Source organism: Protomyctophum parallelum, assembly GCF_964188405.1.
Source record: "Protomyctophum parallelum genome assembly, chromosome: 8".
In the NCBI taxonomy this organism is placed as follows: domain Eukaryota; kingdom Metazoa; phylum Chordata; class Actinopteri; order Myctophiformes; family Myctophidae; genus Protomyctophum; species Protomyctophum parallelum.
In genome coordinates this window covers 20144290-20171267 of record NC_139703.1, presented here as the reverse complement: position 1 = coordinate 20171267, position 26978 = coordinate 20144290, and the positions used below count along the sequence as shown (strand labels likewise).

Genomic DNA, 26978 nt, shown 5'->3' with positions numbered 1-26978 from the left:
ATTCGAGCAATCAAACTAAGCGATTTAGCCTAAGACCCACGCAGCGCGCATGGGCAGAGCTGTTGTCGTGTAACGTTTCACCTGTACCATTTGTTATTGGATATAATAACATCAGATTAAAGTAAGAAAACCCTTAATCCAGAAATCACCTTTAAATTGGGGTTAGGGTTAACTCTCTCTCGCTCTCACTCTCCCTACAACCTACGGTATATGTATATCTTCACAAAGACAGGCAGAGCGCAGCACAGACCTTTATCCTCCCACCTCCCTATTTTCCACTCCAGTCTTCTCTACATTTGTCAACCTGTCACACTCAATCTGTCACTGTCGTGTTCTCCCTATCACGGCCTCACATCACATTCATGTATCCGTGCCTTGACAAAGGAGACATGGAGGACAAAAAAGTCAAAGACCTTCCCATGTTGGCAATTGTTTGCTGTTGCCGGGAGACACAACAAACACAATCCAATGTTTCTCACCTTTTACAGAGAAACCTGTGACAAACATAATGTCAATTAAATTATCTTGACAACGTGACATTTCACCCTTAAACTCTTTCTCTGCCACCTGGTGGCGGAAGAAGGTAGTTAAACCCTGCCAGGGCATATTCTTTATTTTCGGGTAGTTTCATTTTCGTTTTACTGGCATGGAGGCTGCCATTGTAAAGATCGGCTAATATTAGCATTAGCTCACGCTGTTTACCTTTCGCCAGAAATGTTAACATGTCGGGAGCGATGCGGTACAAAAACAAAAATCACATCCGAACCTCGGATGGATCACCAATATCATGGACAGCGCTCGTAGTGTTTCAGAGATATGAGGCATTGAAAATCCTACTTTGAACAGAGGTCTATGGGGGCCATGTGCAAAGATCATGGGGGTGACGGAGGTGTTGCCTGGCAACCGGACCAAGGTCAAAGTCATACGATTTGTCACACACTTTACCGCAGTGAAATTTGTCCTCCGCATTTGACCCATCTCTTGGAGCGGTGAGCCACATCCATGGACCGGTGAGCTGCAGTCGTGCCGCACTTGGGAATCATTGGGTCCCATTTATACAGTCTTTGGTATGACCCGGCCGGGGATCGAACCCCAACCTCCCAGTCTCAGGGCAGACACTCTAACCACAAAGCCACGGTCTGGTTGGTACGAATATAGAAAAAGGATGCTTTAAATGCAAGATTTAAAGGAGATATTTTCTTTTCCTTTTACATTGTAAATCAAAATAAAATGTGTTGATTAATGCTATGTTTAGTGGAGTTGCTGGAAGTAGTCAAACCGAAATGCCTAAATCTGCCCTATAGTCTGTCTAAAGCCTCATTTATGCTTTGTCAAATGACAGTGTTGCGACGTGCTGTGAGCTTGCAGATCAGCTATTTTTAGCGAGCGACATCCTTGCATCATGGAGTGTCAATGAAGCGTAAGACAAGAGGGAGTCTCCTCTGAGGCAGATAGAGAGACTGATGGACGAGACCACTGTGTAAAAGTCAAAAGTACAATGTCATGGGAGTTGCACTCAGCACAAGTTCCTCTGCATAAACAGTAACATGAAGATTGTACACCACACGTGCCAGAAAAGTGCTTGTGTATGGCGAGAATGACAGTGATATATGTTCCGGGAGTTGGATTGCTTTGTATCCCTTATCCGAGTCTATCCACAGAAGCGGCTCTTGACTATTATTTGTAAAATCCTCCTCCCGTATGGTGTGATACATTTGTCTATGTCTCCTGTGAAGAGTGTGCACTGCTGAAGTTTAATTTCAAACAGTGACGCTTCCCCATTTTCTCTCTCGTCTTTTTTTATTTGACTGAAAAAGATTACCCGGTGAATGTTAACACCACGCAGCCAATTCACTTTGCTGTTGGAATGATTCAACCCTGAGTGTGACAATGCCTAGGGTGTGCCAGGCAGCTCCCCCCAGATGGAGTGGTCCTTGAACTGCTTATATTGTTAGATTATCTCTGGGGTTTATCATCCCCCGTTTTTGTTTAGGGTTTGTTTAGCATTTTCAACATTTCGGTCGTTCAGACCTCAGCAAGCACAACATCCTCTCATTCAATCATACAATACCCTGAACTCATTTACTGTTAGAATTGATTCAGTCTGTAGTCCAGGGATATAGAGCGTCGCAGTACCGCCCCCCTCGAGAGACCCGGAAAAGAAATCGCCGTTCATTTTCCTCATAGACTTTTCAGAAAGTATTTATTTAAAGACGTTTACGCCGCGGACAAAGCCAACTCTTGTCGTGACAAATCATGACGAGTTCATCTTGGCCATAACGGAGTCCATTGTATCTTTCAACTCACCACTGAGTCGGGCGCACAGAACGCTCTGGTCGATCAAGCAGTGGAGTGATTTCATCCTCGGTGCGATGGCACGCAGTCGTGCAGCCAGGCATTTGATGCTCCCCGCCATAGATGGAGCAACGTCTGTAACCAGCACGTTAACTTGCTCCAAATTAAGCTTGTTGTCTTTGAGAAAAGCAACAATCTTGTTGAACACGATTTCACCAGTTGTCTGTCCTTCCAGAGGTATTAGTCCCAGGATGTCCTCTCTGAAAACGTCACCATCGAAAAAATGCACAAATAAACACAGCTGAGCTATGTCGGAGTTATCTGTGGACTCGTCCACAGCCAGCGATATTACAGCAGCTTTCCTCAATTGACCCGAAAGAGTTTCAAAGACGTCTGTGGCTAAAACATCTATCCTTCTCGCCGAGTTACGCCGTGTTTTATCGTAGCTTTCAGACAGCTTTTTTATCCTTCCCTTGCGCATATCTGAACCTGGTGGATAGTTTGCATCAAACTTGTCATGAGTTGTGTTGAAGTGCCTCCGCAGATTATACTCCTTTGCAACAGCATTGATTTGGTTGCAGTGCAAACACATTGGTTTGCCCTCAGGAGTTTCAATGTATGCATATTTCTCTGTCCACTCGTTATTAAACTGGCGATTTTCTGAATCAACTTTTATTTTTTTCAATTTCGATAGCGACATGGTTACACTAGTACACACCACACCAGTGGGAGCAAGCCGGGTGAGATGCAATGTTTGTTTTCATTTTGATTTCACGTGCAGGAAGGAGAGCTCGGAGCGTTCTTTTTCTTCTGTCATTTGGGTGCATGGCATTGCATACCGCCACGGCGCCACCTACCTTCTCAGACAATGTTTAACAGGCTATTTTACGCTTTGCTATTGTGAAGGATTTGTTATTGTGCTGAACATGTCGGATATATAGAATTATGATTATTATGTCTGTCACTGTGTACATATGGCAATTATACCAATTATATATAATAATAAAAAATGAAACACAAGCTAAATCGGCTAAAGCTAATTTGGCTACCGTCTTTTTATAGGTCATCAGAAGCGTTAATATTGTAATTGCGAGGTAGCGGTGACTTAAGCCCACCACACACCGGCTGCGTCGCCGCGCGGCGGACACAGCCGCCTCCATTATTTTCAATGAACCTATCGCACACCGGCTGCGTCCGACGCGCACTGGCGCGCGGTCACGCCTCGCCTGCCGCGCCGATGCACCGCTGTTCTATTTTCCAGGCGTTGCCGCGCGGCCTCCACCCGGCTATCCGTGGGCGTGGCAATGGAATAGTCAACAAAACTCCCCAGCCGCGTGGTAGCGCGCCGCGTCCTGTTGGTGTTGCCGTGCGGCTATGGCGCGCGGCAATACTGTGCCGCGGTGCTACGCGCGGCGGTCGCAGAAGGTGTGTGTCGGGCTTTAGTAATCAGCCGCTAACACAGACGTTCTGGTTGTCTGGATGCTGAAAGTGGTCTGAGTGAAGATGTGAGCCGAGGCTAGAAGCGTTCAGTAACACACTGTCTTGCTTGCAGTAATAATAGGACTTCATTTAGGAAAGGCTGTAAATTTAAATAACGACGGTTGTTCTTGAAAACCTCCACCTTGCAGTGTCTGTCTTTTGTTACATTTATACGTTCAGAATATTTATTGTCACTGTATCACACTACAAGTAACATGGGTGAAATTGTTGGTTGTGCAGCTCATAATTGCAGTTAAAAAATATATAGAGAGAAGAGCGTAAACGTGCAGTACATATGACTGATCTACATCATACATGGGGATGCATAATACAAATGCATAAAAGGTCATGAATATAAAGGAGTTTCTATTAAGAAAACAGACACATTCATTTCAGTCTGTGCAGTGTCACCAGACTTAGTTCATGTTCCTCATTTGTTTATCTCTCTCTCTCTCTCTCTCTCTCTCTCTCTCTCTCTCTCTCTCTCTCTCTCTCTCTCTCTCTCTTTCTCTCTCTCTCTCTCTCTCTCGCCCCCACCATGCCAGACAACACGGCTGGTATCCGCACCCAGCGTTCAGGTTTCAACCGCCATGAGCAGAACGTCTACTTCCTGCCCATACTGGTGGTGGACAGTGGGCCTCCCTCCCTCAGCTCCACAGGCACGCTGACCATTCGCATATGTGGCTGCGACCGCGGTGAGTTAACCGCCATTTATACTAAGTTACGTTCTTCTTCTGGGTGTCATGCACCAGAAATAGAACGCTGCAGTCCCGCCCCCCAGAAGAGAATTTTCCATTCATTTTTTCCCATAGATGTTTCAGAAAGTATTTATTTAAAAGACCTGTAGGCCTAAGCCTCGGACAAAGCTGACTCTGACTTTTTTTGTTGTTGTTTTTCTTCTTTATATATTTTTTGGCCCCCAAAGAATTGCTTATTGCCATGATTTGTCACCATCCAAGTTATCTTTGTCCGAGGCTTATATACTTTCTGAAAAAAAGATATTGGAAATTCTCTCGTCATCATGATCTAGAAGTTATGCATTGTCAGTTTATGGGTCTGCTCATTTTGGCCATCCCTTATTGCATCGAGTTTGCTCTCGAGTGACGTGAAGATCCATGGTGGATGCCCTATGCTCCCAAGGGGGCAAAGTGGACTAAGTCAAGTCAGTTACGTCTTAACTGCATCTCTTACATGTGAACAAATAACACTCAAATGACAGTAAATCATTGGTTTACACTTGGCCTACAGCAATAAGTAATTTAAAGTGCTTACCTGTTTACAGCATAATCCATTGGTGATCGAGATTCTACTATACCTGCACAGCAGGGTTTTTCATGTATTTTCTTTCCTGAATGCGATGATATTCTCGTTCTGTGTCCAGTGATATTTTACACACAACAAACAAAACAAAACAATCTGTCAAAATCTGATTATGGAGTTTACATGCTGAAACATTGCACTCAGTTGAGTGCATACATCCTCTAACTAACCCTATACAATTGTTAGATATGACGGATTATGTAATTTCGACCTTGTTCTTGAGTATCTCAAGCCTATACCTGCCTACTGGTAACCCCACCAAGTGCCATGGAGATCTCCCCATCTGCCCTCAATGTTTACCTTGCCTTTGATTGTGACCTTTACGTTTGACCTTTTCAATCCAAAAGTTAATTATTTTCCTGGAGCACTATAAGTTTCATGACAGTGCCATTGCCAATTGGCATAAGGGTGTGAGTAATGAACTGTACAACTGTAATAGCTGTGTCTCTAGCTTGCTTACTGTGATTAAGATCTGACCTTGATTGGGATTATCAGTCATGTTTATATGGGTATTATACTACCTACATTGGGGTATGATTGAGTTTACACTGGCAATGTAAAAATAAATAACTGGTGTCAAAACGTGGTAAAACACAGCGGTATTAGCATTAGTGAGATTCAAGGGCCGCTTTTTGAATACAAATGGAGTGCTTCTTTTTCTCTCTCTCTCTTTGCACTACAGATGGAGCCATCCAATCCTGCAACGCTACAGCCTACGTGATGAGTGCTGCTCTCAGCCCCGGAGCTCTCATAGCGCTGCTGGTCTGCATGCTCATCCTTATCGGTAAGTGTTCAACATAAGTATGATGAAGGGGCACGGGGGTTCCTCTTCATCACGGACCACACCTTCAAAACAGCACGTCCATCACATTTCCCGTCAGAAAGGTGCTCTAAAGTTGAAATAAACGGTTTCTAGGGGCGACCGTAGCTTAGTGGTAATCATAAAGTCATCGGTTCGCCTCCCGGCGAGCCCGTGTCAAAGTGTCAAAGTGTCCCTGAGCAAGGCAATTAACCCCTAACAGCTACCCCTGAGCGCTCATTGTGAAGAACCACAGCCATCAGCCATCGGTGAAGCTCCATGGGATCAACAAATCACTCCCACAATTCTGTTAATATGACAGTAAACAGTGAATTCCTGAGTGCTAATGTGCTGTAACTCACAGTGTATACATTTAACAAAATGGACTCTTAGTGTCAGATCTTATGAAGATCTTATGAAGCAAGTACTGTAAAAAAAAATCTTTAAAAAGAAAGTTCACTCCACTCAGAAATTCACGCAACCAAGCATACTTTAATGCCCACTTTTTTTTAAGTTATCTATATTTCAGCATTGGCATCACACACACACACACACACAGCAGCCAAAAACAAGGAGAAAGAAAATACTACTATTTTTTACGAAGGGACAGCTTCTTCTGCCTGTACAGCCGATGCCGCCTGGCTTTATCAGTGATGTCAAGTCACTTTGTTCTGTGCCATGCACACTGAAGATGGGATGGAAGAGGGGGGAGAGGGGGCTGCAAACAGGCAAAAAGAGCTGCCTCAGCACTGTATCCCTCTGGAACAGAAGGCTTTAAATAGACAAGCCTTTCTTCACTTTCTCTGTTACAAAGTTGTTTGTGAACGCGAGCCCTACACATACACATACGCACGCGCATGCGTGCACACACGCACGCACAAAAACAGAAGCTGTCAAACACACACCCCAACGTGCACACAGTTACACAAACACATACTAACACAAATTATGCTATATTACACTCAAACACAAACGTGCGAACACACACACACGTGACGCACGCAACGCACATACTCTCTCTCTCTCTCTCTCTCTCTCTCTCTCAGAGGAAGAGGAGGGCCTGAGAGGGTTAGCATTGTCATCACTGAAAGTTTGATGAGCCGGCTCTCTCACTCTCCTCATCCCGCTCTTCTGAGCCACAGATCAAGATGTTTTGTCTCCCTGGCGCGCAACACTTTACATATGTTTTACATTATGTGGGCTATGAATGATGGATGGCGTGACACAGGGTTCGCTTCAACTTTGAATAACGGGTTGCTTGTTTTGCTTTGCTTTCTTGCTTTCAAACAGCCTCTGTAATGAGGCGAGTTAAAGCCGTGTTTCCCATTAGCCAAGACATATTCCGGTGTGGCGTCGTCGAAAGAAGGAGCATGATTTATTCATCAAGTTTCTAAAAGCCAGACATGCTGCATACTGTATGGTACATGTCTGTAGACCAGACCTGGGCATTGTACGGCCCGCGGGCCAGATACGGCCCGCTGGCTGATTCTGACCGGCCCGTGAAAGATTACTTGATAATTAGAAAATAAAACATACTTTCCTTACCATATGGGTGGACTAAAACCGCATTGCTTTTATTTTGAAGCCCATGTATTCTCACACTGTACGCAATCTGCACATCAACTGTGCACGTGAATTGCGTGTGATTGAGAACCTGTCTTCCTTCCTTCACCCCCCATATGCGAAAATGTCGGCTTTTTGGATTTATTGGTGACAACAGCGTCGGTGAATGCAAATAGCCATGAAGCCCAGCTAAGCATGCAGCTCCACAACACGGTATGGCAGGCGCATGATTACCAAACTTACTCGCAGGAGGACAAGTTAAATCCCATTATGCTTTATTGCTTTATTTAACCCGCTCTAACACGCCTCACCAATAAAGTTAACTTAAAATATGTGTTTTTAAAATATGCCTATCGTAAGGCGGTGTTGCGCCCCGAATGTGGCGTGTTTCTGAAGTTAAGAACGGTTGGGCGATGCGCCGTGCGCTTGTGGATCGTCTGTTTTTGGCACGCGAGTCGACACTGTTGTACCACAAAGTAAATCTGGCAGAACGTGCACACATCAATGCCTGCCAGGGTGCCAAGTCTCAACAATACTATCATCACTGGTTGGCTTGTTATTGTGTTTTCAGAACGTTGTTGTTGAATGGTTGTGAGTGACTCAACAGTGCTCATCTCACGCTGATAGTAAGCAGTGCGCCATGTGGGTTGTGAAAGTGGCACCACCAGGGTCCTCCATGGAAGATAACTATTAAAAGAGCTACCTCTAATGTTCTCATTGTTAAAATAAAAATGCTAGTATTTAATGCTAGACTTGTAACTTAAACAAAAACATAGTTTTTAACTGGGAAAGGAAACGTCTCAAGCATGCAAGTACAAAGTAAAATAAATCACACCCATGTGAAATATGAGGGGCGCTCTTATTGTACATCATCATAAATGGCCATTTACTGCTTTTTATATAGAAATAAAATTGATATTATGCATTATTATGCCTTTTGGCCCTGCCCTCCAAAATGGCATCACAATAAGAGAGATACTAGTAACTGTAATAAGTAGTGTAATAATAGTTTAATAGTGTAATAGTGAAATAGTGTATTAAGTCTAATTTTGTAATAGTGTAATAAGTGTATTTAGTGTAATAGATTAATTGTAGTGTAATAGTGTAATATAAGTGTAGTAGTGTAATAGTGAAGTAGTGTATTAAGTCTAATTTTGTAATAAGTGTATTTAGTTTAATAGTGTAATAAGTGTAATAGTGCAATAGTGTAATAGTGGTGTAATAGTGTAATAAGTGTATTCTGTCTTCTCTCTCTCTCCCTCTCTCTCTCTGTCTCTCTCTCCCCCTCTCTCTCTCTCTCTCTCTCTCTCTCCCCTCTCTCTCTCTCTCTCTCTCTCTCTCTCTCTCCACCCCCCTCTCTCTCTCTCTCCACCCCCCCCCTCTCTCTCTCTCTCTCTCTCTCTTTCTCTCTACACCCCCCCCCCCTCTCTCTCTCTCTCTCTCTCTCTCTCTCCCTCTATCTCTCTCTCTCTTCACCCCTCTCTCTCTATCTCCCTCTCCTTGGTCCCGCCTTATCGCTGCTTGCAGCTATATTTGTTTTTGTGGGGTTTTTTTCTTCTTCTTCTCCTTCCACCAAAAATAGTAGTTCTGGCTGAACCGTGCAGTCGGTTTTCGTGAAATCTGGTAATCTGGTAGAGGGCCATGCCAAACGGTGACTATGCGAAGCCCATGACGATAGGCCAAATGGTGGCGCTATAGCACTCAATTGAAAATGCAAACTTTGAACGTGCATAGCTCATGAACCGTTTGACCATTGGCAATGACACTTTGATACACAATTATGTGTCTCATCATGCCGAACAACTTTTGTGTTCTGACTTTTGACCTCTGACCTTTAGATCACCCACCATTTTGAATCATATGAAAAACAGTTAAAATGTATCTCCTCCCAGGATCTTTGATCAAAATGCACAAAAACGTCTACGCGTGAACTTTGGACCTATACGGATAAGAAATCATAGTAAATTGTTTTTAAGTGAAAAAATGATAATACATATGCAGTGTCATATGCTTATGTCACTTTACAGTATTGTAGAGGGTCATGCCAAATAGTACTGCAAGCAGTTTTACTCCAATTAGGCAAAGGGGGGCACTAAACCTTTGAACCGTCATAACTCATGCTTTGTTTGGGCAAAAGTCATGGCACTTGTTTCCACATGTTCCATGAATTATGGGGAACATATCTGTCACTTTGACAAGTAAGCTCCGCCCTCAGTTTGAGGATTCATATACCTGATTTTCTGCCTGGATTTTTGAGCAATTTGCGTGAAACGTCCTACACACAATCTATGAACCATTACTGAAATACCAGTTGAAGAGAAGTTTGTAAGTGAAAACATGAGCATCCAACACACTGTAGAAATGGATAATGACATGCCCAAAATGAGGACACACATACTTCTTACCAAAACACTGAATGATGTTACTGTTTAGAATGAGTCAATTGACTGTGTCTGTATAGCTCAGCTGGTAGAGCTTTTTCCTTTGGAGCACAAGGTCATGCGTTCAAATCCGGGTACCGGCAACTCAGCCCGTGATTCTTATATGTGCATATTGTTCTTATTGCGTATTGTCTTCTTTCTTGGTCCCGCCTTAACGCTGCTTGCAGCTATATTATATATGTGTGGTTGGTAAAGTGCCAAGGTTTGTTGCTCTGGGCTCTGGAACTTATACAAACAAACTTAATGTAAGCGTCTAAACTTGCCAAGAAGCTTAAGGGTTAGGGTTAGTTCACCCGCCAAAATATATATATTTTCTTGTCTATGGATTACTATGGATTATGAATGTTTTGATATGTGTTTTCTTTTTTTTGTCACATTCCTAAGCCAATAATTTGACGACGTGCAGTGCAGTGGTGCAGTGGTTCCCTATGGAGACACAAAGAGACTCCATTCTTTATGTCATGGTGTCAGATTTAGGGCTGCAAATTAGCAATACTTTAAACATTTATTATTAGATATCAATGTGAAATATTCGTACAGTGTCACACCATAATACAAGTTCACAACGCACCGCACGCCAATTTTCGATACTTTTGAAAAAGCTAAACTATATATAAAATAAAAAGTCCTCCAAAATCAACAAATTGTAAATCTGATTATCATTATTATTAGTATTATTATTCATTTAAATTGATTGAATCAATTAGTTGTATTAACTGTTGCACTTGCACACCTAGTCAGTTTGCACTGCTTGTGACAAACCAGTCACCACAGATTCAACTGAGTGCTGTTGAGTGGTAGAAAATACTCCCTCACGGCTGGATGCACAGATTGAGTGGCAGCACCTGATGCTGCCTGACTGTCCACTGTGTGGACAGTAGATTGTAGGAGCTGCAAGTGCTGGGCTCAGGGGAATGAAAATGGACAGCAGTGTTCCAACAGTTGTTCGCTGGTATTAATAGAGTAGCTAGCTGGACTGGAGTGAGCCGCCATGTGAAAGCTACAGCAATCATCACATTAGCCAAATACTTTGCTGCTCCCTCTAAAAGCATGACAACATACTGTAATGTACGTATACATGGATAAGATTTGTCCTGTTCTTGCACGCACAATACGCACACTTCCAATGCACATACGGACACACACATTTGAAGATTGCATCTTTCCACCCTTAACCGATTTAACCCTGGAGTCCATAATTTGGGGCGAAATATTTAAAGAAATATTCTCAAATTTGTATTTAAAAAAGATAATACAAAAAAATTAAATCTGTAAGCTTATCTGATAGGCTATTTTCACTATTTATTGTACGAAGTACGAAGGGCTTACTGTAAGTGCATAACTGCAGTGCAAATATTTAGCCCACAACACATCTTTAGTAGACTCCTTTGTAGTGAGGGACTGAGGGAGCAGCCCCACCCACACAAGCACACAGCCATTAAACAACCTAGCCCAAGCAGAGAGCGTGCTCCTTCTCCCGAGGCCGGACCACCCCTATTACATCAATTGTTGGATGATGAGAACAATGAAAACACATTTCTGCCTAATTACCCTACAAGCAAACAGTCCCTCTATCAGTTCATTTAAGGAGGCCCGATGTGATGAATCCATTCCACTGCGCTGCAGCATCTGCACGCATCCGTTCCAATTACCAGCCATCTGCCGTGATGAACTCCTGGGCTCGCTCAGCCAGCGTGGCCCAAGGGGAAATGAGCCGTCTTGTCAGGAACGCTTATTGAAACACCTGTACACAAGGGGGGCCGGGGCCATTGCATGTGGAGGTAATGGTACAGGTATACATTATGGTTCCTACAGAGTTAGAGCATGTAGCTATGCACTTGTACATTGCCTCGGACATGCTAACCTGTAGCTAGATACTGTAGGCAACCCGTGGCAGCAGTAGCGTTTATGGTGTGCATAACAGATACAGTGATGTATGAGTCTGATGCACGCACACTGGCAAGATTTAAGTCAAAAGTGAATGTCAGACTGTAAGTTGTTGATTCCGTTGTTTTACACAAGCCACTTTGATTAATGGCGTAAGCTACAGTCTGACATTAAAATATCTTGCCTTTACCAATCCTACCAAAAACACACAGTATTACCAGTAAAATAAATAGTTATAATTATCCCCAAAGAAAAGCACATTACCACCACCCACGCATTGCGATGTGATAGAAATTATATGGCCTGCATTTACAAGAAGCAGCTGATCTGTATGTACAAAACAGTTTGCAGTGTCAAGGTCCCCACCTCCCATTACTCTCCTCATCAGTGAGAATTGAGAGTAATTGTCTGAGCGAATGCTTGGCACACATGGCGGCACGCTCCAGAGCCTATCACGTAGCTGTGACGGCTTCCTGGACCCCGTGGCAATTAACTCCCATTTATAGAGGAGAATAAACACAATGAGCTGAGATGCTGGCGGTCCCAGCAGACCGCACCAAACAATGCAAGTGGAGTGTGATTGTACATTATCACTCAGAGATATTGCATAAAAAAGCCCCCAGACGCTTTTCAGTGAGTTTTTCCTCTTTGCCCGGACGCCGCTCTTCCGAGCGGGCCGTTTTCCCCTCAGCAAGTTATTTTTCAGGTAATTTACACAAAATAAAGACAATTACTGGGACCTGTAACAAGTCTTTTGTATAGATTCATATGCTTGTGACCCTCAGTGTGTTTAATATAGCATCAAATTCTATTTAACCACTTTAACCCTATACATCGGCAATTTGAAAATAGCTTATAAGCTCGTAGATCTGGTATTTTCCCCAAATCTTTCAAAAACTAGTTTGGAAACAAACAAATCTTGGATGGGGTCAGTGGCAAAATACATGTATATTAAATTTGGGTCTGCTTGACATGAAAAGGTTTGAGAACCACTGCTTTACTGTATTTGCAGTCCCCTTTATGTCACACATAAGCAAGTACCATCCATCTAGTTTGAGAACTAAATGATCTGGCCATATATCTCAGTTTACTCGAGCATGGCTGTAGTCATGTGAGCTTAGAGCATCAAACATTCTGTGCCATCCTGGACATCACAGACACCATAATAGATGGTCTGTCTTCTCCAGCGGGTTTGCTCACATTTGTTTTAGGCAACAGACTGCATGTGTACGTTCCAGAAGATGTATTGCACCCACCATGTAATGATCTATCTAAGTGTCCTCTCATCGGCATGCGTTTGCTGTACCTGCTCAAGGTCCCTGTTGTGAAAGAGAGAGAGAAGAGACAATTAAGGAACGCATGGAGAGTCCTTTCGTCAAAACAATCTGACTTGACATCTACCCTTGTAAAATGACTGATCACATAAGATTAAAGAAATATAATTCCCATTATTACTAGGTAACCTAAGGCCTTGGTTGATAAAAGAACACTTTAGTGTGAATGATTCACATTTGTATGCAGTGATGTTAATGGTAACATAAAAAGCCCAACAATCATTCCACTATGACACGGTTGTTACAACTAAACAGCCATGTCTAATTATCTAGAATCCCAGCGGTCCTGTGTTTGAGCCACAATTCTACGGGCTCCACCTAAGCGGCCTGAAAGACCAATCATAATACTGATGATAGGGATGTCCCAATCGCGTTTTTTTGCTCCAGATCCGATTCCGATCATTTGATTTTGAGACATACCGATACCGATCTTTCCCGATCGGATCTTTATATTTTTATATAACACTTATGCCATATCACAAAAGCAAAATACCCTAATGTATGTCACTCTAGTCTAGTCTATTGTGTTGCCTTTCAAGCTTATAGAACTGAAGTCAAGTTAAAACTCTTAACACTAGCATGTCTGAACTAAACTCACTACTACTCTGACGGCTAACGGTCAAGATGACCGTGTTTTTCGTGCAATTCCATTGGCCACTCTCTCCCTGCATCTCTTCTAATGCTCTTCACACCTCTCCCCCCGTGGTGGGGGGGGGTTGACGACTTGCCATTGTCTTCTAAATGTCACATTCCAACTAATTCAAGGCAGCATGCAGTTTCAACTCTACAGGACAACTGAAGTTATTTTTTCTTTTTCATTTCAGTTTACCAAACTATAATTATTGTGACGGTGTGAGCGCTATATTGAATACCCAAACACTGTCCGACTTTGTATTGAGCCAATAAAATAGGCTACCACATGTTATTTTAACAGCCAGAGCTAGGCACATTCATTGCTCGTCAGACAAAATACGACATTAGAGTTATATATTGTCATTTTTATATAGAGGGCGAAACATTATAGGCTACAGGTGTGTTATCGATGTAATTAATATATATTTGATTGATTGTGCCAAAAAAAGGAAAGGGCTGTGCGTGCGTGCAAATCAGTTCCACTGGTCGCTTGCAGAAAAGTGTACAGACAAAGGACGGACGGACGGACATAACTAACTGTTATCTTTTGACTGACAAAACATTTAGACGTTCGGGAGGTCTATCGCGTTGGAATGATTTCAAACACTGTCATTTTTATTTATAATCGCATCGGCAAGCATTCTCGCTCAAAGGAAAGGAAATTTATATGCGGTTTGCAGAAATAACAATGTCTGTTTATTTCTCCCGAAAAAGTTTGGGAGCGGATAAAACACTGTCCGACTTTGTTTTACCTTTGGGTAGGCTATAATTGCGTGGGGGGGGACTCTGCAGATGTATTTATTTCCCCCAGATGATCTAAAAATTAGTTACTTTGACCAATGTGGGTCTATCTGGTTGGAATGATTTCAAACACATTTTTATTTGGAATCGCATCGGCATTCATTCTCGCTCCATGGAAAGGAAATGGAATGAGTCCACATACAGCCAAATTACAAAATGTCTCTACCCCGTGTCGCAAAATGGACACGGTTTATATATCATATTGTTTTCAGATAGAGAACACTACACAGAGCTACGTCAAAGATGGTTTATGTATGAAGATGGGCCAACTTCATTGGAGCCACTAGAGGCGAAATGGTACACAAAGCCTACAAATGGTCTCCTAAATATAGTGGGCGTGGTTTGCTTCTCCCTGACCTCCACTGACAACAGCACTGTTTCCACACTCAGTCTAGTAGGTGGCGGTAATACACCATTTAGGTTTGCCAACTGCCATGAAACCCGAAGAAGAAGACAACACTGGAATTAATAGAAATTAAATTATTAAGCATTGGAACACGCATTTTATTTCACTTTTAAATAATGAATGAATGAAATATTTATTTTCGTGTCATGCCACTTTGGCCCATCCCATATGGGATTATATGACACATTTAACAAAGTACATTGAAAACAACTGACAAGGTGTACTTTTTAAATAGTCGTAGTTTCTCGAAGTACCCCAACCATATAAATTCATGATTTGGATATATCTTATTAAAATGTCTCTCCCTAATAGAGTTGTAGAATGGACAATAAAAAACAAAATGCATTTCATTTTCAATTTCCTTTAGATCACACAGACTACATAATCTATCCTCCTCAACCATGCCATATCTGCTTTTGATTGATTGATTGATTGACTGATTGAAATATGTATTAACAGTTTGCAGAATTACAGTAAAATTCAAGCACAACTCAATACAAAGACTGTTAACTGTGAGTGGACGACCCAATAAAGCGGAAACTCACACAGGAAGTGCAATGAATACATGGCAGTGAATGGAGCCGGCTGGACCAGCTCATAACAAACATTATTCATGAACAATTGAGACCTTTTGTAAAGTAATCACTTCTGGAAAATAACACTTGTTTACAAGAGGGTCCACCTTGTTCAATTCATCAACAAAATGATGCCTGCCTGTCAATATGCAGAGCAAGTATGCCAGCTCTAATTTGGGCACATAAGGATCGTTTCTAATCGTTTTAAATATGTCCATTAATTTCACGTTATAATATTCACATATTCTCATCTTAAATATGGGGTCAGAGCCCCCTATGTGTTGTCCGTGAAATTTCAGATGGACAGAGAGAGGCTTCCGGACTCATCTCAAATCTCGCAAGAGTTTGTTGCTGGGATAAAGAAATGTCATTAACAAAGTAGATTTTCTCCTGATTTGTCTCGCTAAAAGAAGCCATTTTACTATGAATACCTTGTAAATATTGTGTGCCTTGGGTCCAGTATTTAGTTTGGTGACTGTGGCGCTGAGTATGACGCTCAGCGTTATTATTAATTAATAATGTCTACATAAATATGCTGTTAACCAAATTGCCCAAACCCTGGCAGTTACCGACTAAAGATAACAGTGTGATCTGTGACCGAGAGCAGGCTCTGACTTTACTCTTACTGAGTTAACATAGAGGTGTGAAATGGGACACTTCTGTCTCTCTCAAAGGGAGGAATCAGTAGAAGCACCAACTGTTACTAAAACTACTAACAAGTTATAATAATCCATATAATGTAATTATTGTAAAGCAGTAATGTCATGGGTGGAACTGATCTATAATCTTGAAGTATAGTCATACAAAGACTATGAGGAGGTTAAAATGTCCTGTCCCAACCCTGCTCACAGCAGGGAATCTGATAAGGAACTTCCTTTCAACTCACAACGGGGGTGGGCACAGTCCACTGTCCCTTAGAGCATGACAGCCACACGGCACATGTATTTCACTTCCTGGGGCACAAACAGCCAATCACAGGAAGAGCTGATGGCCAGACCCTGGAGGAAGGGCTAGCAGAACAGAGGGCTTAAATCACCTAGCCTGTATCCCCTTGGACCAGATTCAAACTAAGAGAGTCCAATACCTCGTGTGGTAGCACGATGACCAGCCCTGTGTATTACACTGCACAGCGACCAAACGCAGCCTCACATTGACCAATGGTAAATATGAATTCATGCAATAACTATGAATAATAATAATATATGTGTTGTGTTGTAAACCTGTTATTGACAAATGTATTGTATATTCTTGTCTCATATTCAGGTTTTTTACCTAATCAAAAAGGTTACTAACTAATCTTTAACTAATCATAATCAAAGGCCTGAACAAGGGCTATAACAACTAACCCGATCTAAAATAGCTAAGCTCATTGTGTTAAATGTATGTTATGAAATCATATAATAAAAATATATAAAAGACAAGGAGTTATGTTATTTAGGTTGCGAATGGCCTGAGATTTGAGTAAATACATTTGACCCTATGTAAAGTTGTTTCCCCTTTCAGAGGGGTTGGAGCACGGTATGTTATCAATTAGCAAAGAAATCGTAGCAAGCCATAAATCTGAACAGTGACCATGGAGTTAAGGGATGGTTCAGAAGCTGTGTCCACGTTCACTCTCCCATTGGAAATGAATAGACTCGAACATTCTTCCCGTCTCCTAATAATGTTACCGCCCACCTCACGCAGATACGGGAAGTAAAGCAAAGTTGGCCTCTCTTGCTAATTCTCCTCTTGGGCTATGTGTCCTACAGTCAAGAGAAGTTCATACAATCACATCCTGTCAAAACCAGTCCTTGGTCAAAACCAAGGAAGCTCTGAGAAGGCAGGGAAGTGGTCACGTGACTGGGCTGCGCCATGACACTTTCATGGACACTTTCATTGGAGCCAAACTCACACAGGAAGTGCAATGAATACATGGCAGTGAATGGAGCCGGCTGGACCAGCTCATAACAAACATTATTCATGAACAATTGAGACCTTTTGTAAAGTAATCACTTCTGGAAAATAACAGAAGACATATCACAGGTTGTTCTCTAATCACTTACTTTTCGATGTGCACAGAGTGCACAGTATATCATTTTATCTGAGGATCTAAACCGCAGCAGGTATCGTTTCTGGCTCCGAAGTATCGCGATATTTGGCTGCCAGACAGGAAACGGTGGGAAGTCTCGCAATACTTGGTGCGTTCAGAAATGTACTTTATGGTATCTCTATTTTTATAGAGATACCATACCTCTATTTAAGGGTAGTTCACAACTCAAACTAGTTGGAGTTAGACGAGTGCATATATGAAAAAAGGCACCCTACCCTAAAAAAATTGCAACAGAAGGTTTCTCAACTGCTTTTTTGTAGTAGTACGTGTCCTTAATAACATACTAAAAGTTTACCAAAGTTTGACCATGCGAAAGGTGTTATTTTCAAGGTGGCGTCCAAGATGGCGTCCGGAATCATTAAAATAGCCTAACTCCTTCATTATTCAGACAAGTAATATTTGTGTCTAACCCTATGTTTTTGGGGTCTAGGAATCCATTGAACTTGTCCAAATTGCAGAGATACAATTAGATAATTGTGAAATCATATATTTCGTTTGTGGCTATTAAAATCCTCTGAAATGGTCACCCGTTAACTAAACTAAATATGTAATAAATGTCCAAATATTTATATATCTTTTGGAACAAGGCTTCAAGATATCCTCAAAACACAACAAAACTAATAGTCACAATTTTCAGTAATTGAGAAGGTGGTGGCAGATAGTATTGCTTGCAATATTGAGACATTTTGGTTAGCTCTGTAAATCAAATTAGGCTCAATCAAAATTCATCTTTGACTATGCACACCCCAGCCACACTTTTGTTTTCATTATTAACCAATATCTGCAGCCCTTCCCTTATCCACCTCACAGGAACTTCATATTTTGTATCGTGGACAAGCACGAAAAATGAAAAACATTAAATAGACTAGTACACTTGAGCGCCGAGCCATGCCACTGTATTGTTCCATACTGTACTGTACTGTACTGTACTGTACTGTACTGTACTGTACTGTACTGTACTGTACTGTACTGTACTGTACTGTACTGTACTGTACTGTACTGTACTGTGCAATACCGTACTGTACAATACTGTACTGTACTGTACTGTACTGCTGCGCCGTGTGTGTGCGTGCGCACACACTCGCAGTGAAATGGGGTGTGGCCTAAAATGTGATGTAATTCCCATCACTGTGAAATGTTGCGCAATAACATGGTTTTTCATGCAAATGCAAACTGTACAGTAATTATGACAGTTGCATGGATGCAAAGTAGTGCGTTATGTGGGCAAACGGTGTGGTTTGGTAGGAGAAGGCAGACAAAGGCAGCTGGATAAACAGGGTGTGTGGGTTTTAATTAGGGTGGCAGGATTTTTTGGACAACCTTTTAATACATTTGGAAGGCAATCAGTATGAGTGTGCAAAGAGGGTGATTATGGAGGTTGGTGCAGGGCTGTCAGAACCTAAGTCTCTCAATAACCACATTTTCAAAACACTTAACAACACTCCTTTTAACCCATTCTGACCGGGCACCCATTTTGGTGTTAGCATCATGTTATGCTTTAGCTATTGAAAAATAGCAGATCTACAAGCTCATATCGCGCCACCGAGTGGCGCGATACGAGCTTGTAGGTCTGCTATTTTTGAAAAAAATCGAAGAACGACTGACATTTTTAGAATCTGATCTCAGGTCAGAATGGGTTCATCAGACCAGTGTGTGTCCGGCGGAAACCTCGTATGAATCTGATCTCAGGTCAGAATTGGTCAAACAGGTTGATGACTATTATTTGGGTTCATATCTTCTTCCCAAAAGGACTTTCAAACTAAAATGGTAAATGGTGCATTTATATAGCGCCTTTATCCAAGGCGCTTTACATAGATTGTACATTACATTCACCCATTCACACATACATTCATACACTGATGGCGGCGGAAATAATGCAAGGCACCAACCAGCACATCAGGAGCAATTAGGGGTTCAGAGTCTACGCCTAGTCCTCGACACTATACTCTGGGGGAGCCCAGGTTCGAGCTGGTAACCTTGTGGTTACCAGTGAAATTAATTTTGCACTTAAACCCCAAACTAGTACAGTTTTGGAATAAGAAGATGCCTGTGACAAGTACATCTGAACCCTATCCGTGCCACACTCCACCACCTGTACTGACTTGAACACCCCACTGAGGAGTCCCATCTTCCTCATAGACCAGACAAGTGGCAATTTGTTCCTACTAACTGTGTTTGCTGCAAAGACTGAGCTTGTAGATCGCCTATTTTCACAATGTTTGTCCCGACCCCCAGTTTGGGAGCCACTGCCCTAGGGGACTTGGATTATTATTATTTTGCCAGACACCTTTACAGTCTATCACTTGGCAGCCATGCTTTTACAAATGTCACAGTACCAACCATTAATAATGAATGCACTCCTTATTGGTATGGAAACAAATCAAAATAAATCTCCTGAAAGCTTCAACAGAATGTGAATTATGTGTATAGGTGATGAATTCACCAATCCTGGGCATTACGGCATATAGAAAAGGGAGAAATGTCCTATTACACTGTTATAACCTTATTACCAATTGCTTTATTATATAATTGTACTTGTAATTGCTTGACTATAATTTAAATATGCTACTTGGATTCCTAGATCACCAAAACATGGGGTTTAGGCACCAACATTACTTGTCTACTGTGAATAATGAAAGAGTAATGGCCTTTTAAGGAACCATTTTGAAAATCTGACCTTTCGCATGGTCAAACTTTGGTAAACTTTTAGTATGTTATTAAGGACACCTAATACTACAAAAAACTGTTGAGAAACCTTCTGTTGCAATTTTTTTAGGGTCAAACCATAATTGCACCCGACTAAGACTGACTAAGTCGACTAAGTCTGCTTCGGGCGCATAGAGACCCATGTAAGACGCCACGGAATGTTGCTAAATAAACATACAGTACAGGAGATATCTCACGGGGCAGAGACAGCAATGATATGAAAATCAGTGGGATCAATGTGATTTATAATTAAGCAGGACACAGGGCACTCATTCATAAACAATAAATCTTAATTACAAATTATCCATCAGCATTACCCAATGCTGTTCAGGTGGCTGAGGTATAATGAGTAATGTTTGTCAGTTGCTGTTCATAAACAACACAACATTCAACGTTTTCCCAGACATGTTCCGAAATAAGAAAGCACAGGCAGAGGGAAGGGTTTCACACACTTGTAGTGCAGTGGTTCTCAAATATGTTCATGCCAGGGATTCCCAAATGTTATATGTATTGTGCTGCTGCGGACCACCATTTGCAAATATTTGATGCCAGGGATGCCCATAAGATCTTATTCTTGTTAGATTAGATTAAGTACATATTTGTACAACTATCTATACTGTAGGTGGGGATTGGGGATGGATCTGAATATACAACAGTACAATATTAATAATAATAATATTATAACTTTATTTGTATAGCAACTTTCATGACATGAAATGCAGCTCAAAGTGCTTTACAGAGCAATGGAGAAAGAAAGAAAAGAAAAGCAAGGCATAAACATAAAAAAATAGTAGCAGTAATGCAATACAGTGAGGACATGAATAACAAAATGTCTACAGAGGCTGCCTGTCGAAGGTACAGTGGGAGTTTGTTCCATGCCGTCGGCAAAAAGCTGCTTCCCCGTATTTTTTAGTTGCCATTTTTTCAGGCAAAGCGAGTATGCCAGCAGTGGAAGACCTTAGGGGCAGTTTGGGACATATTTAGGCAGGCAGACATGTACAGTAGTGTGCGAGACCATTGAGAGCTAACAAGTAAAATATTGTTTTAATCAATCCTAAAAACAACAATTACACCCAAGGGTGTGCTTTACCGTGATTATTGGCACAACAGTGATGTGGCAAGCATCACTCAAGAACCAATAATCTAGGTAAAGCACACGTGCAAATATTGCGATTATACAGTTACCAACAAAGCAAAACACATCAGTGTATTCATAATTTGTGGTGCAATTAACTATGAAAATAAAAAAGAATGGCTGTTCCCTGTTCAGAGTTGATCTGACTGAGACATTAAATAGTCCCTGTTGATTCTCCAATAGTTTTATGAAAGACTGTGTGTGTGTGTGTGTGTGTGTGTGTGTGTGTGTGTGTGTGTGTGTGTGTGTGTGTGTGTGTGTGTGTGTGTGTGTGTGTGTGTGCGTGTTTGTTTTCCAGTGGGACAGTGCAGCTGTGACATATATGGTCTAACTTCAGTGTGATTTTTTTTTTATATATGACTGAATTAGCGCTCCAATTTCCCTCATCATCCATAATTCATAAAGATGTGTGGTGGTGTGTTTTCATTATCATGATGGGAAGTGGTGGTAGTTTGAGCCTAACATCTAGCATAGTTGAAGTTCCCAAGGGAGTCGGAGCATCCCTCAGGACGAATGATGTGTGTGTGTGTGTGTGTGTGTGTGTGTGTGTGTGGGGGGGGGGGGGGGGGGGCGAATTGAGATCTGCTTAATCACATATGTAGGCAGTAATTAAAATAACTAAGATGAGATTAAACCTTCATTGATTTATCCAGATGCATACAGCCTTTGTTTTCCTCATATCATTAGTCCATTAAGGGTTCCATCCAAACATTTAACTTTTTTTAATTCAGATTTATACCTAAACTCAGATTAGATCTTCATTGATTTATTTAGATGCGTGCAGCCTTTGTGTTCCTCTCGTCTCATTAGTCTATTAAGGGATCCATCTATATTCTTTTTTTTTATTTATCCAGACCTCGCCATTGTTGGTGTCCTCTGTTTCTCGGCAGTGATGTACAGTAAACTTTAACTCTGTGGTGCTTTGGACTCACATAAGTATTGAAGGAAAGATTGTGTGTGTCTGTGTGTTTCTATGTGCAGGGCGTTGCACATAGAAACAGAAAGAAAGATTGACATCCCTTAAGCCTCTGAAATCATATTCTGGGCAAAGCCATTAGGATTGTGGAAAATCAGTTCTCATGCAAATGAAAGTTAAAATATAATTTGTCTTTATAGGGAGGATCAAATTTACGGAAATTAGAACGTGTGTGATTTTAGCCTCCATGAAGTTAATTTTCATACTTGCATTAAACAAATTTGCACATTCCAGTAAAACATTTTACTTGACAGAAACCTTATTGAAGGACCTGACTTTGCATAATATCCCAGGGGTTCAGATGGTTATGTCTTTATATTTACTTTGATGAAGTGCACTTCCTCTTTTACCATCGACCTCTTCAAACCTTTTGCCTGACAGCTCGTATTCCAAATATATTTATTATGCAGTCCCTGAACCTCATTCAAGTCACATGATTTCACTTAATGACAGTTTTCAACATCCTATGATTTGTGCCATTTACCTCAAACCATATCGGGGGCCTCATTTAACAACGTGTGTAATGCTGAACAAAAAATTACATAAACAATTACATAAACTCTCCATATGATTTAATATCACAATACCCACCAGATGATAATCTTTAGTTTTATGTCTCTCTCACGGCCACTTTTCTCTACCTCTCTCTACCCTTTCCCTCTTTCTATCAAAGTCCTGGTCTTGCTGATCGTGAGCCTCAAGCGGCACAGGAAGGGCCATCGGATGTCCGAGGACGAGGAGGACATGCGCGACAACGTCATCAAGTACAACGACGAGGGCGGAGGCGAGCAGGACACGCAGGCGTACGACATGAGCGCCCTGAGGAACCTCTACGACTTCCCCGAGGCCAAGAGCTGCTCCTCCGACTCTGGGCCGGCGGACCTACGCTCGCTGCCCCAGTGGGTCCAGACGGCCAGCCGGACGGGGGCGGGAGGGGTCGGCGCAAAAGGAGGTGGGGCAGCGGCGGTGGTGGCGGCGGACTTCACCGTCTTTAAAGGCTACATCCGCAAGAAGGTGGAGCAGGCGGACGCAGACCTGTCGGTCCCGCCGTACGACTCTTTCCAGACGTACGCCTTCGAGGGCAACAGCTCGCCGGCGCTCTCGCTCAGCTCCATCCACACGCTGTCCACCACCTCGGAGCAGGATTTCTCCTACCTCGGCGACTGGGGGCCGCGCTTCAAGCAGCTGGCGGGCTACTACGCTCCCCCGGGGAACACAGAGGAGGAGGAGGGGTCCTAGCACTGAGCTAGGTTTGCACCCGAGACCTGAAAACTCTCCGCTGTGCTCTTCTGCCTGTAATGTTACCTCCTCCTCCTCTGACCCTCGAGCGTTCGACTGATGAAGGCCTATTCAGACTCCAGTTTTAGGTGATGAGGTGACCACCGAAACGGTGATCACCTCATCACCTAAAACTGGAGTCTGAATAGGCCTTGAGAGTCAGCAGGACACAGGCACACCAACTCCTCTGTTTCAATGTGGAAAGGAGAAAAGATAATCAGCGGCAGTGTCTTTGAATTTAATTTTTATGAAAATGAATCGGTATTTAAATGTTAAATTACTTTCTTACTTAAACTGGAAACTGAACATATGGGGTGATAAGAAAGAAGATGAGAGCAAGAGAGAGATTCATTCGCCATTCCCTTTACAAACCTCTAACTTTTGTAAAATGGTACTGGGTGGCCCACAAGGAAAAGCAACATTATCATTTAAATCTGGAGGCATGATTTTCTGTCTGAAATCATGGAGGTGAAACTTTGTTTTTTGTTTACTGTGGGACTCAAATTATACGGGGAGGACTCAGAGCAGTTGGCGCTTAGGGTTTTGCAGATCGAAGACAAATTATATGTTTAAAAACATCTGTATTTATTTAACGGGGGGGGGGGTGACATATTTATGTATTTATTCATTTCTATCTATATTTATTTATTTATTCTGACTGCAATTGGACACACTGGACTATTACGTGAAAGTGTTCAAAATAAGAAGGGAGGAGACCAATGGAAGTGGAACATGAACAGGCATTGAAGAGGGAGACATTTGCCAAGGGTCACAGTTATTTTCTAGGAACGCTCTTTTTGTAACAAAGCAACCGAAGAGCGGTGAATTGAAAAGACAGATGGAAATTTAAAAGCAGAAAAGGATGTGCCAATTCAGTCCCGTGCAAGATTGCCTGGGATTGACATGAATTTCCTGTACGTATTTTTGTGATTTATAAAGTGTTTTTTTAGGGGTCACATATACTGTATTCGAGACATTGTGCGTCTGCCGTTTTCTTTCTTATTCTCTTTACAGCCAATACTGAGTAACTATAAAGGCACAACAACACACATGCACGCGCACACGCACGCACGCACGCACGCACACACACACACACACACACACACACACACACACACACATGGTTTAAGACTAAACAAAAGGACTGTCTTTGTTTCACAGATTCGGATGGTTGTCAGATCCATCCCACTGGGCAACCATGTTCATTCCAGATTTGAGTGTGATTTGCCTTGTTTTATATTCTTTTGATTTGTCTTTTGATATTCTACTTGGGAAGGGTGAGGTTTAATGACGGGTTCAAGTGTGTTATTTAATGGGAAAGAGTTAGACGATAAAGGGACTGACTGACCACGGCCACCTAATATCCACGACTTATTCAATGTTGACCTTAACTTGCAAATGTATGAAAAAAAAACAATAAATATTTAATTTGTTTGGGTAAAGGTCTACATTTTACTGTGTAGCTAGGGTAAATCGAAATGCTGGACCAAATTAAATCAGATCATATCGTAACATATTGCGAGACATGGCCAAAGCATTGTCAAAAACCCCAGTCAAAAACGTTGAGAACCCCTGACATAAAGGACGTCTAATCGCCTATGTCCCTTATTTGCGTTTGCTGAAGATATCTCCTGAATAATGGATAATTGTGTGTAGCTATCTTGTGTTTACACCGGGGGTAGAGTTGAAGAATAGGCTCAGACAGAAAGAAGCATACGACAGGCCAAACAAAGATCATCCACTTCGGTTATGAGTCCCCACTGTCTGCATCCTGCCAAACTCCTGTAATTGTCCCCGGGCCACATGAGGATAGTGAGGTGTATGACGTCGCTTTCATCTTTATATAGTGTCTGACTGCCGCAACAATGGCCAGTACGTCACTTACTGGCAAAGATTTGTGTTAATTTGTTTTTTTCTTGGAGAGGTCTGATAGGACAGTGCTCTACTACCAACCCCACGGTGACAAATGCCTGTAAGAGTTGAGGTTAACCACTGAAGCCTGAAATATGCCTCACAGTCACACACACACACAAACACACACACACACGCCTGTGTCGCATCCAGTGGTTGGAAAAAGTACTCAAATATTTGTCTGTAATTCTGTCTGTAAGTCTGTAATTCAAAACTTGAGAAAAAGTACAAAGTATTGGTATCAAAATGTACCAAATGTACAAAGTATACTCATTATGCAGAAGCTTTTAAATGTGTACAACTCTTTTGAAAATAGCAGATCTACATGTTGTGAGCTTATAGATCTGGTATAATGGCTGAAATTCATACAGGGCTGAAGTGGTTAATGAATGCTTTGTAATAATAATCCAAATCTAGTAAGTAAAGGTACAATATCTGGATCTGAGATGTAGTGTGGAAAAGTCAGCCTATTGGAAAATTGGAAATAATCAAGTAAATTACAAAATGCAAATACCTCAAATGTACGTAGTTAGCATCAGCATACGACAGAGAATAAAGCGTGGTTTTTGTTGTCGTTTTGTTTTAGTTTCTCCTACGTTTAATGACGTGCCCAAAATAGGGACGCTGGGATCCATCTTCGAGCTCATCTTTGTGGGCGGGAGGAGGAAGTGAAGGTCCCCGAGGCTGCTGCATGTCGATCAGGCCCGTATACGCTCCCCGTTTCCACGCTTTATTCATCTTCCTTTATTGTGGGAGCAGAAAACCATTTGTCAGGGGCTGATCGGGACGTACATGTGAACATATTAATGTGTTGCCAGCCTCGCCATAAATCTGACCATTCTTCCCAGACTCCCAAGGGCACCACCACCAGGACCTCCATTTGTTACGCAGATTGATGTTTTGTGATTGACAGTGCTCTCTCTCTCTCTCTCTGTGTGTGTGTGTGTGTGTGTGTGTGTGTGTGTGTGTGTGTGTGTGTGTGTGTGTGTGTGTGTGTGTGTGTGTGTGCGTGCGTGCGTGCGTGCGCGCGCGCACATGCGTGCTTGCGGTGTGTATTTGAGGGGTTGCAAGGGGGTGCAATTGAAATATCCCCATTGCTTCCTTCTGCACTTGGGTGGATAATGACAATTGATTAAACCCTGGTGGTGTGTGTGTGTGTGTGTGTGTGTGTGGGCGCCTGGGGGGAGGGGGGGTGTTGAATGCACAATAGCTTTAGTTGTTTGTCTTCAGACATGCTCAAAGACCAAGCTCTCTCCTTCACCAGGGGGAGCAACAAATCCATTTGCTTTGAGCAACGCTGCATGGCTAAAGCTGGTTCTAGCATAACAGATGCATACCCAGATTTCT

The 26978-nt window shown here is 42.2% G+C and overlaps 1 protein-coding gene across 1 annotated transcript in view; it reads left to right on the top strand.

Moving 5' to 3' along the window:
* The window catches only part of LOC310862535 (cadherin-22-like), a gene marked incomplete at both ends in the record, with an annotated part of 133421 nt that extends 109740 nt beyond the window's left edge, over window positions 1-23681 (top strand). Inside the window, 3 exons of the mRNA XM_083770479.1 lie at window positions 4320-4469; window positions 5777-5878; window positions 23116-23681. Coding sequence (XP_083626605.1) covers window positions 4320-4469; window positions 5777-5878; window positions 23116-23681 — 818 coding nt within the window. The remainder of the gene's footprint in view (window positions 1-4319; window positions 4470-5776; window positions 5879-23115) is intronic.
* Window positions 23682-26978: the final 3297 nt, after the last annotated feature.